The sequence below is a fragment of the Schistocerca gregaria genome, chromosome X, assembly GCF_023897955.1.
Source record: "Schistocerca gregaria isolate iqSchGreg1 chromosome X, iqSchGreg1.2, whole genome shotgun sequence".
Taxonomy (NCBI): domain Eukaryota; kingdom Metazoa; phylum Arthropoda; class Insecta; order Orthoptera; family Acrididae; genus Schistocerca; species Schistocerca gregaria.
This window is the reverse complement of record NC_064931.1, coordinates 721,325,821-721,342,414: the sequence shown is the minus strand read 5'-3', so window position 1 is coordinate 721,342,414 and position 16,594 is coordinate 721,325,821. Positions and strand designations below refer to the sequence as shown.

General features: G+C 43.2%; 1 protein-coding gene across 1 annotated transcript in view; it reads right to left on the bottom strand.

Moving 5' to 3' along the window:
- Positions 1–963: 963 nt before the first annotated feature.
- LOC126298290 (uncharacterized) overlaps positions 964–16,594 on the bottom strand; it is a 54,941-nt gene continuing 39,310 nt past the window's right edge. The window contains exon 2 of the mRNA XM_049989588.1: positions 964–1,869. Coding sequence (XP_049845545.1) covers positions 1,727–1,869 — 143 coding nt within the window. The 3' untranslated portion in view covers positions 964–1,726. The remainder of the gene's footprint in view (positions 1,870–16,594) is intronic.

Genomic DNA, 16,594 nt, shown 5'->3' with positions numbered 1-16,594 from the left:
CCGACATTGTTCATGCTCTTTTCCCTGTGTCTATGTGCCTGTGGTTCTGTCAGTGTGATCATGTGATGTATCTGACCCCAGGAATGTGTCAATAAAGTTTCCCCTTCCTGGGACAATGAATTTACGGTGTTCTTATTTCAATTTCCAGGAGTGTATATTAGACGGAAGACCGCTTAGACGTATGAGGAACGGTAGCGGCTCTAGGACTGAGCCTTGGGGAACTCCATACTTTATTTTTCCCCACTGAAAATAATGTGCCTGGACTACATTGGTTACATTATTAAGAACAACTTTCCTTTATTTGGTTAGATATGACATTATCCGTTGGTTGACTATACCATTAATCCCATAAAACTTCGATTTATCTATGAGAATACTGTGATTCGCGCAGCCAAATACCTTAGACTGGTCGCAGAAAACAGCAACTGGTCCTGTTTTACTATTTAATGCTTGTAAAATTTTGTGAGTGAACATGTAAATGGTATTCTCAGTAGACCAACTCCTCTGAAATCCAAACTGGGACTTGCTGAGGATATTATTGTTGCTCAGGCGAGATACTATTCTAGAATACGTCACCAACTCAAAAATTTTGCAAATTGATGTTAGCAGTGAAACAGTTCCGCAGTTATTGATATCTCTCCTCTCAACTTTCTTAAAGATGGAGGTGTGTCATAAAATGCAGAGTTTAAGTAATGTCTTTTTGTACCTCATTTGGGTATACGCAGCACCTAGGCTCGTTGAGTACAATCACTTCCACGGCTTAACACATCACTCTGCAATCCACATATACACACATTACATCCTATGTTGCCTAAAATGCTATCTTAAATGATGTCTTATAATTTCGTTGCTACCAAGAGAAATATTTGTTCCATTGAAGATGTCTTGTTATTATACAAAATAAATTTAAATTAAATTAAAATACGCAGGAATGGAGAGAAAGACATAAAAAAAAAACGTCAGTTACTTGCTCGCTTGGCTGTATTTAACCTCCTGTCCTCACGATATTCTCGTGGTACAGTTCTTACAGAACAGTTATGGACAATAAATGCATTGCTTTAAACACTAATCAACATGCGTACGATGCAGTAGGAATGCCGTAAGTAGGTGAAAGTAAGTAGGGAATATTGATATTGGGACAGTTATGATTGTTCATTATGACGATAGCAGTATGAGTGATATGTAATGGAATCCTATTCTTCAAGTTTCTAGTAGACGCAAAAAGTAATAATGACAGATACACTCCAATGACGTTTTATGTAGCCAGATGATGATCGTATTGGTCGACACTAGTAGCAAGTGGAATGTTGCTCATTTATCAACTTCTAGTGCTATACTAAAAAGTGCTACACTTAAAAAGGTTTCACTTCTTCCATCACAAATACAGAAGAAGTGGTTTCTGTAAATTACGGCAAACTGAATCAGAAACGTGAACAGCGATCAGCGCTAATTCTGTTAAATCCAAGATCTTCGGAATCACTTGAGGCGTGATGTAAAAATTTCTTTGCTTCTTACTCTGCTCTCAGAACCTTGTGTTTTTAAGTGTTGTGGCATAAAGGATAAAGCAAGGTTTGGCATAATTTTACACTTTTCATTACAGTCAATCTCGTGTATTTCACATCTCGTATGACAGCATACAGTGGGAATTTCACAGACCCTTTCGTTTGTTTCTAAAGTCTTATATCACATTTTTCTTGTACACAAACATGCTTACACGGCAGCTCTTTCAAACTTTTGCGGATCGTTCTGAAATCCAGCGGGCTGCGCTTGCGGAGAAGGAAGAGTGCTTTGATGTGAGGCGTGAGGTGTCCCCTGCAGCTTCAGACAGCCGCTGGTCAACGGCTGCTAGCTTCCGTTCGTTTGTCGCACCTGAAACACAACAAACCAAACGCACTTCAGTTCCGGTTCATTTGTCTGGAACTGAATTCGTTTGTTACGCCATCGGCAAGAGCATGGGACGCAGTGCCTAGGTATTCATAAGCGCTAGCGTGTCAACCAACGGGGCGAGTGCAAGATATCAGTAAATGCATGGACATTTAACCAGATATAAAGTGAATTCACCGTCGTCAAACAAACTTGAATCACAACTTGAAAGTCGGTCACACGTTCCATGTGTATAGAAAATTAAGTACTATTTTCACACTTACTCCACATTTTTACAATTTATGACCCTAGATTTTTGTAATCACGGTAGTTTTTGATAAAAAGGAATCGCCTTTAAAATTCAAATACATTCCATACTTGCATTTATTTTGGTTTGGCTTTGTGCGTGAGTTATTTCTGTGGGTTGTTGAAGGTGGATTAGTTCCACGATAAAAATGCGTATGTTTCAGTGTCTAGAAGTCAGAAAATGTCTCAGGCTGCAAGAGTCACGTAAACGCCGCCGCTAACGTGCTACGTGTAAAAACGTTCAGGTGTCGGATGCGATGCACTCAAAAATGGTTCAAATGGCAGTGAGCACTATGAGACTTAACATCTGAGGTCATCAGTCCCCTAGAACTTAGAACTACCTAAACCTAAGGACATCACACACATCCATGCCCAAGGCAAGATTCGAACCTGCGGCCGTAGCAGTCGCACGGTTCCGGACTGAAGCGCCTAGAACCGCTCGGCCACACCGGCCGGTGCGATGCACTCCACCTTAACTACAATGATAGCCGCAAGCGTGCTGCTTCTGCCGTTTTGATAGCACTCTACCAGATAGCACTGTTATCTACTTACATATACACACTCCGCAAGCCACCACACGGTGCATGGCCTAGGGTACATTCCTGTTCCACTAACAAATGGAGGGAGGGAAAACGACTGTCTATACGTTTCAGTACGAACCTTGATTTTTGATTTATCGATCCTCATGCTAGATGTATGTTGGTGACAACAGGAGTCTTCTGCAGTCTGTCGCAAATGCAGGCTCTGTAAACTATCTCCATAGTGTTTAGAGGAAAGAACTCCTTTTTCCTTCCACGATTCCCGAGTTGACGAATCAATTATGCAACACTCTTGTGTTGATTGAACAAATCTAGCAGCAGCGATATGTCATATCTGACAAACTCCGAATATGATGGTTTGACCGCAACTGCCAATTCCACTTCTACCATCAGACGACTGTCTATAAACAACTGAATATAAAGTTCAGCAACTAAAATACTCAGTCACACACGACAAAGATTGTTCGAGTCTATTGAGAAGAACGACTATTACCATAAAGTTGATGTATTCTTGCTCTGTCTCCCAGCGAACAAATCTGGAATATACCAGGACGGTAATAATTTCCTACAGCAACAACGGCTGACGCCTTACTGACTCGAATCTAGAATACTTTGAGGGAGACTTCCTGCTGTCACATCCAAGCCATCTTTGATTCTATGTCCGGAGATGTCCCGACATTCCTGACATGAGTAGGTATCGATATCTTTGTTTCGTAACCGTATCGATGTCAAGTATTCAATAATTTCTAATTAATGTAAAAAATTCCAGAATACTGCGATCAGGAGTATCGAATAGTGTCGAGGAAAACAATAATATTTTGATATTAGTTTAATGAGAGTTAAAATGCTTGTATAGTATGTGCTGCATGCAAGATCATAATTTGAGCAGCGAAAATTGTGCTATACTAGTAATGAATAATACAATGAACTTACCAGATTTCGGCAACATATGAAAAAATATTAAGAATGTACTTAGTACTGTGGAAAAGTGGTTCGAGTATTGATGTTAAAGTCGATACAGTTCTTACAAAAATATATTTTGAGGCAAATTCTGAATGAATGGCAAAAAACTTGTATCTGTACTTCATTTCCAACGTTTTTATCTAATTTTATACTCAAATTTGTTATGAAAACATTCCGTAATTTCTCCATTGCTCCTGGTACTGTAAAAGAGTCTCAAGAAGAGCTTAAAAACACGCACGAATTCAGTAACTTGATACGTTGTTGGTATCGATGTTTACTTTCTGATTGATACAGATACCAAATATCGTATCTACTCTACAAGACCCAGTGAGATAGATACCTGTACCAAATATCGCATCTCCAGTCACATTAAAGTGAACGACTGCTGTGTTCGAAGTCAATATGTAATAACCACTCACAGACAGGTAGCAGCACCAGCAGTGATGGGTATACGAGGTGTGTTGGTGGGTGGGTGGGGGGGGGGGGGGATGAGCGTGGAGGGTGGGGACTCGGAAATCAGTACAGTCGTTGTCGCAATGCGGAAACGGAGCGATTTACCTGACGTCCAAAAGGTCAAGAGCACTGGCTTTCGGGTCAGCGATGGGCCTATTTTCGGAACGGCTAACTCTGTAAACTGTTCGCGTGCTGCCGTGGTTAAAGTATATCGTGTATGACGAAATGACGCTATCCAAGTCTGCGGAAATGTGAACTGGCGGATGAGCGAGCAACTGTTGGGCAACTGACCGCCCAGATGAACCAAGAGGCTACCAGCGGTGTCTACCCAACGACTGTTTAGCGAATGTTGCTGCGTATGGGCCTCCGCAGTAGGTGAATGGGTCATGCACCTATGCTGATTCTTGTTCGTCGACGACGTAGACTGGTATTTACACGTCAATAGCGCAACTGGAAGTCCAGTGGTTGGTGACAGGTGGTATTTTCAGATGAATCACGTTTTATACTCCATCGGACTCAAAGCCAACACCCTGCAACATTCTAGGCTAGAGGAGGGAGCGTTATGTTCTGAGGAACGTTTTCATGCATTCGCTGGGTGATCTAGTCCTTCTGAAAGGCGAGCTGGATCACCCAAAGTGTGTATCTATCCTGGGGAACCATTTCCATCCCCAAGTGCAGTCTGTTTCTCCTGGGCACTGTAGCATATACCAGCAAAACAATGCAACGTGTCACACAGCTCGCGTTGTAGGTGCGTCAAAGAAGTTGTTCAAATGGCTCTGAGCACTATGGGACTTAACATCTGTGGTCATCAGTCCCTTAGAACTTAGAACTACTTAAACCTAACTAACCTAAGGACATCACACACATCCATGCCCGAGGCAGGATTCGAACATGCGTTCGTAGTAGTCGCGCGGTTCCGGATTGAGCGCCTAGAACCGCTAGACCACCGCGGCCGGCAAATTGACCAGTCCTAAGCGCCATGGCAAGTGATACATACCTTCACAAACGAGACACTTCTGGTATTGGCTGATTGCTTGGTCGAAAATATAGCTGGTGAAAAATCAAGTATCATCCTATTTGGTAATACATGTAAAGAAATGAAGGTGTTACCAAGTTTCGTAAGCCGGCCGGAGTGGCCGATCGGTTCTAGGCGCTACAGTCTGGAACCGCGCGATCGCTACGGTCGCAGGTTCGAATCCTGCTTCGGGCACGGATGTGTGTGATGTCCTTAGGTTAGTTACGTTTAAGTAGTTCTATGTTCTAGGGGACTGATGACCTAAGCAGTTAAGTCCCATAGTGCTCAGAGCCAGCCAAGTTTCATAATACGGATACTGGCCTGTGATGTATGACACGCTATCTGATCAGAAGTGTACGGACACTTATTAGTGGACAATCATATGGGATGTGTCCACCCTTCGCCTTTACGACAGCTTCAATATGCTGGGGACACTTTCAGTGAGGTGTCTGAGTGTCTGTGGAGGAATGCTCCTCAAGAGCAGGAAGTGATGATGGACGTTGTCCACTAACCATTGCCTCACAGATGCTGCCTTATGACCAGTGCATTGTCCTATTGGTACAGATAATTATCGTCTCCGAACGGTTCCTCGGCAATTTGCAGTACACAGTGCTGTTAAAAGTGTCTATATCCTTCCGAATACCGCGTTTTCTTAAGAAGAATAAGGGGACCACATCCTAACCACGTAAAATCCCCCCATGCCGTAACACAACCTCCTCCGTTCTTCATCGGTGGGGCTACACATGATCCGAGATTAATGTGCTCCAGGTATTCGCCAAACCTAAGTAGTTTTATTTGGTTGCTGCTGGATATAATGTGATTCCTCTGTCCAAATGACTCGTTCCCAGTCATCCCCTGCCCAGTGACCCCGCACTTCACACCATCGCAAGCGTAGCTCAGCGCTGACGACAGAAATGTGTGGCTTATGAATAGCAGCCCGGCCTCTGTACTCACAGTCATTGTGCTAGCTGGACTTCTGATAGCACTTTGGAACTCACGAGTGACTGATTCCGCTGATTTCCTGCGATTTCTTATTTCCAGTATTCGATGCTCGACGGTCCCTGTCGTCAGTACACGAGGTCTGCCTGGTCGTGGTTTAGCTGAGGTTCTTTCTTCCCATTTCCACTTCAAAATCACAGGGCCAGAACACCAACTTGGGTGGCTTTGGATGTGTGGAAACGTCCCTGACTGATTTGTTACTCATGTGACATCCACTGACTAGCCCACGTTTGAAGTCACTGAGCACTCTTGATGGACTCATTTTACTGTTACAGCTTCTCTAGTGACAACACTATACTCCACGCCTCCTTTTGTGCTGGTGGGTCCTCCTCTCGTGGACAATTCCGTATTCATCAGGACTGTGTAGATACCTTTAATCGCTTAGTCTATACAAGATCGACGATGAACTTGAAAATTTCCCTTTATATTATTTATTGTGTTTTATCTATGACGGCGTGTGTGGCCTCTGCCAGCATGTAAGTATATCATCATCATTTGTGCAAGACATGTACATGTACTGGCTAATAGTGACAAAAAAGCAACATTTTATTCAAATAACAGGCAGCCTTAGCGTAAATAAGACATCTTTCAATCGAAGATTGGTAGCTGAGGTCCTGAGCTTAAGGAATACACTATTGTTAAATGCATTTGAACTGCAGTTTTAGAATTCCTTGTTAGATCCACTGTAGAGAAGAAGAAACTGGTACAACTACGTAATACCTTGTCGGGCCCGCGGGAGCACGCGAAAGTGCTGCAACACGACGGGGTATGGACACGAATAATGTCTGAAGTAGTGCTGGAGGGAATTGACACCATGACTCTTGCACGGCTGTCCGTAAATCCGTAAGATTACGAGGGGTGGCGATCCCTTCTGAACAGCACGTTGCCAGGTATCCCAGATATGCTCAATAATGTTCATGTCTGAGAAGCTTGATGCCCAGTGGAAATGTTTAAACTCAGAAGACTTTTCCTGGACCAACTCTGTAGCAGTTATGGACGAGTGGGGTACCGCATTGTCCTGGTGGAATTTCCAAAGTTCGTCGGAATGCACATTGGAAATGGATGGATGCGGTGACCTGACAGGAAGTTTAAGTACGTGTCACCTGTCAGAGTCGTATCTGGACGTATTAGGGGTCCCATATTAATCCAACAGCACACGCCCCACACCATTGCAGAGCCTCCACCAGCTTTAACAGTCCTCTGCTGATATGCAGTGTCCGTGGATTCACGAGGGCGTCTCCGTACCCGTACACGACCATCTACTCGATACAATTTGAAACGAGACTCATCCGACGAGACAACACGTTTCCAGTCATCAACAGTTCAATGTCGTTGCTAACGGGCCCAGGCGAGGCGTAAAGCTTTGTGTCGTGTAGTCATCAAGGGTACACGATTGGGTCTTCGGCTCCGAAAGCCCAAATCGATGATGTTTCACTGAATGGTTCGTACGCTGACACTTTGTATTAGGCCAGCAATGAAATTTGCTGCAGTTTGCTGAATAATTGCACTTCTGTTACGATGAACGATTCTCTTCAGTCGTCCTTGGTCCTGTTCCTGCAAGATCTCTTTCCGGCCGCAACGATGTCAGAGATTTGATGTTTTACCGTATCCCTGATATTCACGGTACACTCGTGAATTGGTCGAATGTGAAATTCCCCATTTCATCGCTACCTCGGAGATTCTGCGTCCCATCCCTCGTGCACCTGCGTTCAAAGTCACTTAAATCTTGATAACGTGCCATTGTAGCAGCAGTAACCGATCCAACAACTATGCCAGACCCTTGTTGTCTTATATAAGCGTTGCCGACATTAGTTCCGTATTCTGCGTGTTTACATATCTCCGTATTTGAATACGCATGCATATACCAATTTCTTTTGCGCTTCAGTGTATAACGAACTAATTATGCATATCCGAATCGAAAAGCCACGAATATTTGTAATAAATATCGTCATAATATAACATTCGTTTAGATTCACGCTCATAAGTGTTACAGGAAGCTCTTGAAACTGACAAAAATGCTTAATATGGAAGACAACTGAAGACAAAACCGCCTCTTTCAAACCGTAAATGCTGAGGTTATGGAAGGTGATAGGAAATTAGACGATTTCGCGGGAGTCCAGTTAAACTCTCCGTCTCTCAGTATAAGAAACAACAGGAAAGTGTCCAATAAATAAATAAATGATAATCATTACGAGGAAATTAGTGTCACGAGAAGTTTTATCAGTATTCACAGCGGCTGAACGATGATTAGTTGTGGAGCCCTCATCAAGATCGGCTATCTCTCTTGTCGGGACGCAGCGACGTCTCAATTTTTACGGTTTGCGGAGACAAATGGCCACATCAATAAGGCAGCGGGCCGAACCGGCGCGGGGCATAACATATTCACGAAGATGAATCAATTTGTCTAGCGTGCGAAAGCTCTCACGTGGCTGCAGGAGTCGCTGACAAATTGAGCGCAGGTGGCGCACGACGTTTTCGAGCAGTTACGTCTGCCGTTACGCGTCGTGCGACGTGCGCTCCGCGACTTCTGAATGAGAGCGGCGTGCGACTCCACAAGACAAATGCTGCGCTCGTGACAATGAATAACGATGCCCCGCCGTTACGTGAAAGCAGAGCTTCCGCCGCCGGAGCAGGGAAAAAGGCACGAAAAGACCGGGCGACATGCGTTAGCAATACTTCCGTGCGTGTTGCTATAGTTACAATTTCCTGTACATCGCACGTGACCCTACGCTACAGTGCGTGAATCGGGTACCTATGAGCTGGGTGTATAAACACATGCATCAGAAACCTCAGGAATGTATTCTTGCGTCAAAACCTTATATAAAGTTCGAACGAACGTGTGTCCGAAAATCCCTCGCTCGGTGTTAAAATTACGAACATCTTCAGATGGAAAGACCACATAGATAATATTGTGGGGAAGGCGAGCCAAAGGTTGCGTTTCATTGGCAGGACACTTAGAAGATGCAACAAGTCCACTAAAGAGACAGCTTACACTACGCTCGTTCGTCCTCTGTTAGAATATTGCTGCGCGGTGTGGGATCCTTACCAGGTGGGATTCACAGAGGACATCGAAAGGCCGTAAAAAAGGACAGCTCGTTTTGTATTATCACGTAATAGGGGAGAGAGTGTGGCAGATATGGTATGCGAGTTGGGATGGAAGTCATTAAATCAAAGACGTTTTTCGTCGCGGGGAGATCTATTTACGAAATTTCAGTCACCAACTTTCTCTTCCGAATTCGAAAATATTTTGTTGAGCCCAACCTACATAGGTAGGAATGATCATCAAAATAAAATAAGAGAAATCAGAGCCCGAACAGAAAGGTTTAGATGTTCGTTTTCCCGCGCGTTGTTCGGGAGTGGAATGGTAGAGAGATAGTATGATTGTGGTTCGATGAACCCTCTGCCAAGCACTTAAATGTGAATTGCAGAGTAATCATGTAGATGTAGATGTAGAGGTATGAAAGAATTTCGCTGTTGTGACTGCTGCTTATGGAATTTACTTCAAATATGTATTTTTCTCACTTTCTTGTTTACTGTTGACATGACATTTGTTTTGTTTTGTGTGTTTGTCGCTTATTCTGTATTAGAGTAGCTTCCACCGTAACACATCACTTGTGCAAGAACGTTTGTACGACTACACCAACGCTTGAAAGTGGCAGGCTCATGTGAGAAAAGAGATGGAGATGGTGGAGGCCGATGCGATGTACGAACGCCTGAACTTGAAGAACGAGTTCTTCGTGCCTTGGGTGAAATGTCTTCAGCTAGTGAAAAGAAAATTGCAAGAAGGGGAGGCGTTATTCCCACCAATATCTGGTACATTCTGCGTGAAATCCTCTGTATTTATAGCGTCACAATTACTGAACTATACGAAAAGAACGTAAATTAGTTACAAACTACTGCGTACACACACTTTATTCAACATGTAAACGTCACTACACATATTCGGATTTAGGTTATGACGTTTTCAATAAGCCTGCCTTCGTTGGCGATGATGTGGCGGGGACGAATAGCGAATTTCTACGTGACCTGCTGAAGCGTCGGAAAATCGATGCTGTCGATGACCTCCTGAATGGCTCAGAAATGTTTTGGGGCTATTGCTATACACCTTGTCTTTAATATAGAATCACAAAAGAAGTCGCATGTGTTCAGATCCGGCGAATATGGCAGCCAATCGAAGCCAATTCCAGTGGCCTCAAGGTACCCCAGAACCAGAATGCTGTCCCCAAAGTGCTCCTCCAGGACATAATACACTTTCCTGCTTCTATGGGGTCGACCTTCGTCTTGCATAAACCATAGCTTGTCGAAATCAATGTCATTTTGGATAATGGGGATGGAACCATCTTCCAAAACCTTTACGTACCGTTCGATAGTCGCCCTGCCACCAAGAAATATCGCACTGATTATTCCTTGACTGGACATTGTACACTACACAGTTACCATTTGAGAATGAAGAGACTTATCAATCGTGAAATTTGGATTCTCAGTTTCCCATATGCACCAATTTTGCCTGTTGAAGAACCCGTCCAAATGAAAGCGGGGTTCGTAGCTAAACCAAACCATGCATTCGTATACTAATTACCATTATTCCTCGCGGCCAACCGTCCAGTTTGAACGTCCTAACGCAAACCGTTCAGAAGTTATGACGAGGTCAATAACTGTCGCCCTGTACTATCGTCTTCAACGGATGCAAGAATTGAATGAGGCAGACTTTCAGGCAAGAATATCTTTGTAAACGCACTTTAGAGCACTGTGCCGTGTTCCTCAAGTTCTTAGAGTGATGTCATTGAAAAAACAAGGTGCCAAGGCAGGAATGGTATCTCGCGACGGAACCACAAGTAAGCATAGTCGCCGCCAGACTAAGCGACGCATCAGCGGAGTCTGATTAGACACGCCCATCAGTGTTTCCTTACGTCACCGCATCAACATGCTTGCTTACGTCTGAGAACAGAGCCGCTCAACTCAGTCAGCAATCATCGTCGAAGACGACAGCATCGTCTCTCAACCGAGCCAGCAGTGCAACATTTGTGTTAAGCGGAACACTCAATAGATATTTATCGTCAACAGTACTCTGTGATAAGAGACTAGTATATTTCTCTGTATCAAGTGACAAGTTATTGTTCAGTGACAGCAATAAATACCCATGACATTCCGACGGACATGGATTGTAACAGTGTTGAATATCTCATCTTAGTCTAGTTGTAATTAAGTGTTCTAGTATTTTATGTGTCGTAGTACCAATTCGGCATCCTCAAGGAGTAAAGCTAAGGACCCACCACTCCATCGACAAATTATTTCATTCTGTACAACACTGAGCATGTAATTTATTTACTGATGAGGTTGGCTTTTTAACTGAGGAGATGTACAGTTAACGTAATAATCACATCTGAATTTACGAAATACCTCATGAACTGCGACAAGACAGACATCAACTGATGTTAGCGTCAATGTATGGGGTGGAATCATTCATGATCATGTCGATGGGCCCTAAGTCTTTCCGCAACGTGTCACTGGACATATACATCTACGTTTCCTCAGACATTAATTGTATGATTTACTTGATGATCCACCTCAACACGTCGTCCAATGAATGTGATTTATGAACGATGTGCTGCACCTCCATTCGCACGGATAGTTCGCCAGTGTCTCGATATTCAGTTTCTGAACAGGTGGATTGTTCGAGGGGAACCATTGGATAGCCTGCCCGATCGCCAGATTTGAAACCAGTGGTTTTTTCTCTTTGATGGTATTTAAAACGCTTCTTGTGTTCAACTCCCCTACCCAATGTCGATCTTCTGAGCAAGCCCATCGAAAATGAATTTGACCAAAATGTAATACAGGAGAGGTTTATCACAACGTACGACAAAGTATGAAACATAGGTTCAGGGGACACATGGAAGCAAAAAGTGGTCCATTCAAACAATTTTTGTAAATGTAAATATGTTGGGTAAATGTATCGTTTTTCTGTCATGAATAATAAATCCTTTCATACATTCCTGACAAGGATTTTTGGAGACATGTCCATATGAACTTTTTGTAATATTTTGCTGTCAAGAATAAATCACTAAGTTTACGACACACGTTGCTACACACCTTGTATAAAATGGAGTATGTATAGTCACTTTTCAGGCTTTCCAGACGAACCTGTTGCAAATACAACTCTCGGGTTTTCAACGCCGAATCATATTGTGCTAATCGCACAACATTTCATCGATGCAACTGCTCGATGATGTTGAAATGTATTAGGCCAGGAACAGGCAACACTCGTGTGGGGGAGGAGAACACTGCGAGCGTCATCCTGCGCAAGGTCCATGGATTCATGAGGTTGTCTCCATACCCGAACACATCCATACGCTCGATACAATTTGAAACGAGACTCGTCCGACCAGACAACATGTTTCCAGTCATCAACAGTCCAATGTCAGTGATGGCGGGCCCAGGTGAGGCATAAAGCTTTGTGTCGTGCAGTCATCAAGGGTACACGAGGGACCTTCGGGCCCCAAATCCCATATCGATGATGTTTCGTTGAATGGTTCGTACGCTGACACTTTTTGATAGGCCAGCAATGAAATATGCAGCAGTTTGAAGAATAATTGCACTTCTGTCACGTTGAACGATTCTCTTCAGTCGTCGTTGGTCCAATTCTTGCAGGATCTTTTTCCGGCCGCAGCGTTGTTGGAGAGTTGATGTTTACCGGATTCCTGATATTCACGGTACACTCGTGAAATGCTCGTATGGGATAATCCCCACTTCGTCGCCACCTCGGAGATGCTGTGTCCCATCGCTCCTGTGCCGATTATAACATCACGTTCAAACTCACTTAAATCCTGAGAACCTGCCATCGTAGCAGCAGTAACGGTTTACTTGTTGTCTAATATCACCGAAGCGCTGTGTTCCGCGTGTTTACATATCTCTGTATTTGAATACGCATGCCTATACCAGGTTCTTTGGAGCTTCAGTGTATTTTCTATGTGGAAACTCTGTGTGACGTGACAAAAGAGGGTAAACTGAAAGAAAACTGGCAGGCAGTCGCTTTGTAGACTCCTTGTTTACTGTGTCATTACCTGTTCGAGTCGTATTGGGTTATATTCAGGTGGTTGAATACGTCTTACACATCGCATACTGCTGTGCACAGATACATTGTTACGAGCTATGGAGAGAGTTTGAATCCTCACTGGGGCAGGACGCAATTTTCCTCTTAATTCTTCGTTGTAAACATGATCCTAAACATTGTAAGGACGGATGAAGTCTACAATAGTTTATCAAGTTAAAAGATACGTCCATACGTTACGTGCTACAGTGAATTAAATGTATTGAGAGTATAGGACTCTACAAAATAGAAATTAGTCACCATGAACAGACATTGTCTGGGTAAAATAGTCTCGAGGTAAAATAGTCTCCCTATAAGGATTTCCGAGTTGGGATTACTCAGGTGGATGTGGTCATCAGGAGAAATAAAATTGGCATTCTACTGGTCGGAGCCTGGAGTCTTAGATCTCTTAATCGAGCATGTGGGTTAAAAAATTTAAAAATGGAAATGGATAGGTAGAAGTTAAATGTAGTGGGAACTAGCGAAGTTCGCTGGCAGGAGGTTCAAATGGCTCTAAGCACTATGGAACTTAACATCTAAGGTCATCAGTCCCCTAGACTTAGAACTACTTAGACCTAACTAACCTAAGGACATCACACACATCCATGCCCGAGGCACGATTCGAACCTGTGACCGTAACAGCAGCGCGGTTCCCGACTGACGTGCCGAGAACCGCTCGGCCACAGCGGCCGGCGGTGGCAGGAGGAATAGAACTTTTGGTTAGGTGAGTAGAAGCTTATAAACACAAACTCAAATAGGAATAACGCAGATTAGATCTAATAATGAATAAGAAAATAGGAATGCGGATAAGCTACTACAAACAGCGTGGTGAATGCATTATCGTAGCCAAGATCGACACGAAGCCAGCACCCAATACCGTAATACAAGTTTACATGCCAATTGCTTCACATATGGTGAATAGATCGAAGAAATCTATGATGAGATAAACGCAGTCACTCAGCTAGTTAAAGGAGGCGAAAATGTGGTAGGGGACTGGAATACTATAATATGAAATTGGAAAACAAAGAATAATAATAGAAGAATACGGACTGAGGGAAAGGAATGAAACAGGAAGCCGCCAGGTAGAATTTTGCACGGAGTATAATTTAATAATCGCTAACACTTGGTTTAAGAATCATGACAGAGGGGACCTGGAGACACCGTAATGTTTGAGACTGCTTTTATAATGTTAAGAAAGGGATATAGGAACCATATTTTAAGCTGTACGGCATTTACAGGGGTACATGGGGACTCTGACAACAATTTATTGGTTAAGAACTGTAGATTGAAATTAAAGAAATTGCAAAACCTTGGGAAATTAAGGAGACAGGAACTGGACAAGTTGAAAGAACCAGAGGTTGTTGAGAGCTTCAGAGGGAGTATTAGCCAACGATTGACTAGAACAGGGGAAAGGAGTACAGTAAAAGAGAAATGGGTAGATTTGAGACATAAAATAGTGAAGGCAGCAGAGGATCAAATAGGTAAGAAGACAAGACCTAGTAGAAATCCTTAGATACCTCAGCAGATAATAATTTTAACTGACAAATGGAGAAAATATAAAAATTCTGCGAATGAAGCAGATGAATCGGAACACAACCGTCTACTAAATGATACTGACAGGAAGTGCAAAATGGCTAAGCGGGAGTGGATAGAGCACAAATATAAACACATAGAAGCATATATCACTATGGGAAAGAGGGATACCACCTATAACCAAACTAAACAAGTCTTTCGAGAAAATAGAAGCAGCTGTATGAATATGAAGAGCTCAGATAGAAAACCGGTATTAAGAAAAGAAGGGAAACTGTAAGGTGGAAGGTGTATCTGGAGGGTCTGTACAAGGGAGATGAAGGAAATGTTATAGAAAGGGAAGAGGACCTAGATTATTATAAGATGGGAGATATGATACCGCGAGAAGAATCTGACAAAGCACTGAAAGACCTAAGTCGAAACAAGGCCGCTGGATTAGACGACATTCTGTCATAACTATTGATAACCTTGGGAGAATAAGTCATGACAAACCTCTTCCATGTGATGTGCAACACGTATGAGATAGGCGAAATACTCTCGGACCTCAAGGAGAATGTAATAATTCCAATTCCAATAAAGTCAGACGCTAACAGGTTTGAATATTAGCGTACTAACCGTTTCACAAGTCATGGGACCGAACCGCACAATAACCTTGGGTTCGGTGTGGGGCGGCGGTGGTGTGAGTGGACTGCTGTTGCCTGCTATGGGGTTGTGAACCACTGAAGGCTACGGTGGGGACGAAGCCTCTCCGTCGTTTCTAGGTCCCCAGTTTTATGCAATACAATACAATCCTGAAAAATGATTTCTTAACTCAGTAGTAAATGGGCAAATGAGTGATAAAGAGGTCTCTTCATTTGTAGATATTTCCTTATAGCATCAGAAGTTCCTACAATTAACTTTCAACAAGACAGGTTTGTGTTTATAGATTAACTGAAAATAAGGAAATACAAGAGCAGTTAAATTAATTGAAAGATTGACTCATCTCCAGGAAAATAATCAAGAACTAAGATTCTTTTTACATAAATATTCGCTCTTCAACGTTATGCAAAAGCACTTGGCAGTCAAACGTGTAAGCAGTGTGCGCTATGTCATTGTAGATTTAAAAACGGCCAGATGCGACAACTTTCTCGTACTGATATGGTTACAAACAACTTATCTTCAAGTCATAAAGAGTGTGATTAAAGTTTCATAGTCTGTCTGCTAGAACATCAGTATCATTTCCATACTAAACCACAAAATTTCTTCTTCGTTACACAATGTGCTCGACACTCTAAAACGAATTGTACGACGAACTGAGACTTCCTGACGAATTAGAATTGTACACCGTACTGGGAATCTAAACCGAAGTCTTGACTGTGGCTAGCAGCTCTCTTGCCAACAGCATAATCGAGACTCCCTCCATGACCACACTCAGAACTTCAGTCAGCTGCTAGCCTCCCGTCCAAACTTCACAAGGGCTTTCTCCATACCTAACTGCTCTGGCTCCCGTACAGGAAACAACCTGATTTGGCCCCAGCGTATGTGTTTCAATATGAATCTTTCACTTCGTAGAGGATTATTGAAGCCATCTGACGGATATTATTGTTTTCTGGAATGAGAACAAGGCCCAGAACATGACTTTCTAGGGCAGTGATTTTATCGACTTAATATCTTTGATGGAGTTCACGGCCACTCTCAGAGTGCTATCCTCAAACTGAGTTGAAGTGTAAGAACACTTGAGCACGCCCGGTTGGCCGTGCGGCGGATTTGCGTCGAGGTCCGGTGAGCCAGCCAGTCTGTGGATGGTTTTTAGGCGGTTTTCCATCTGCCTCGGCAAATGCGGGCTGGTTCCCCTTATTC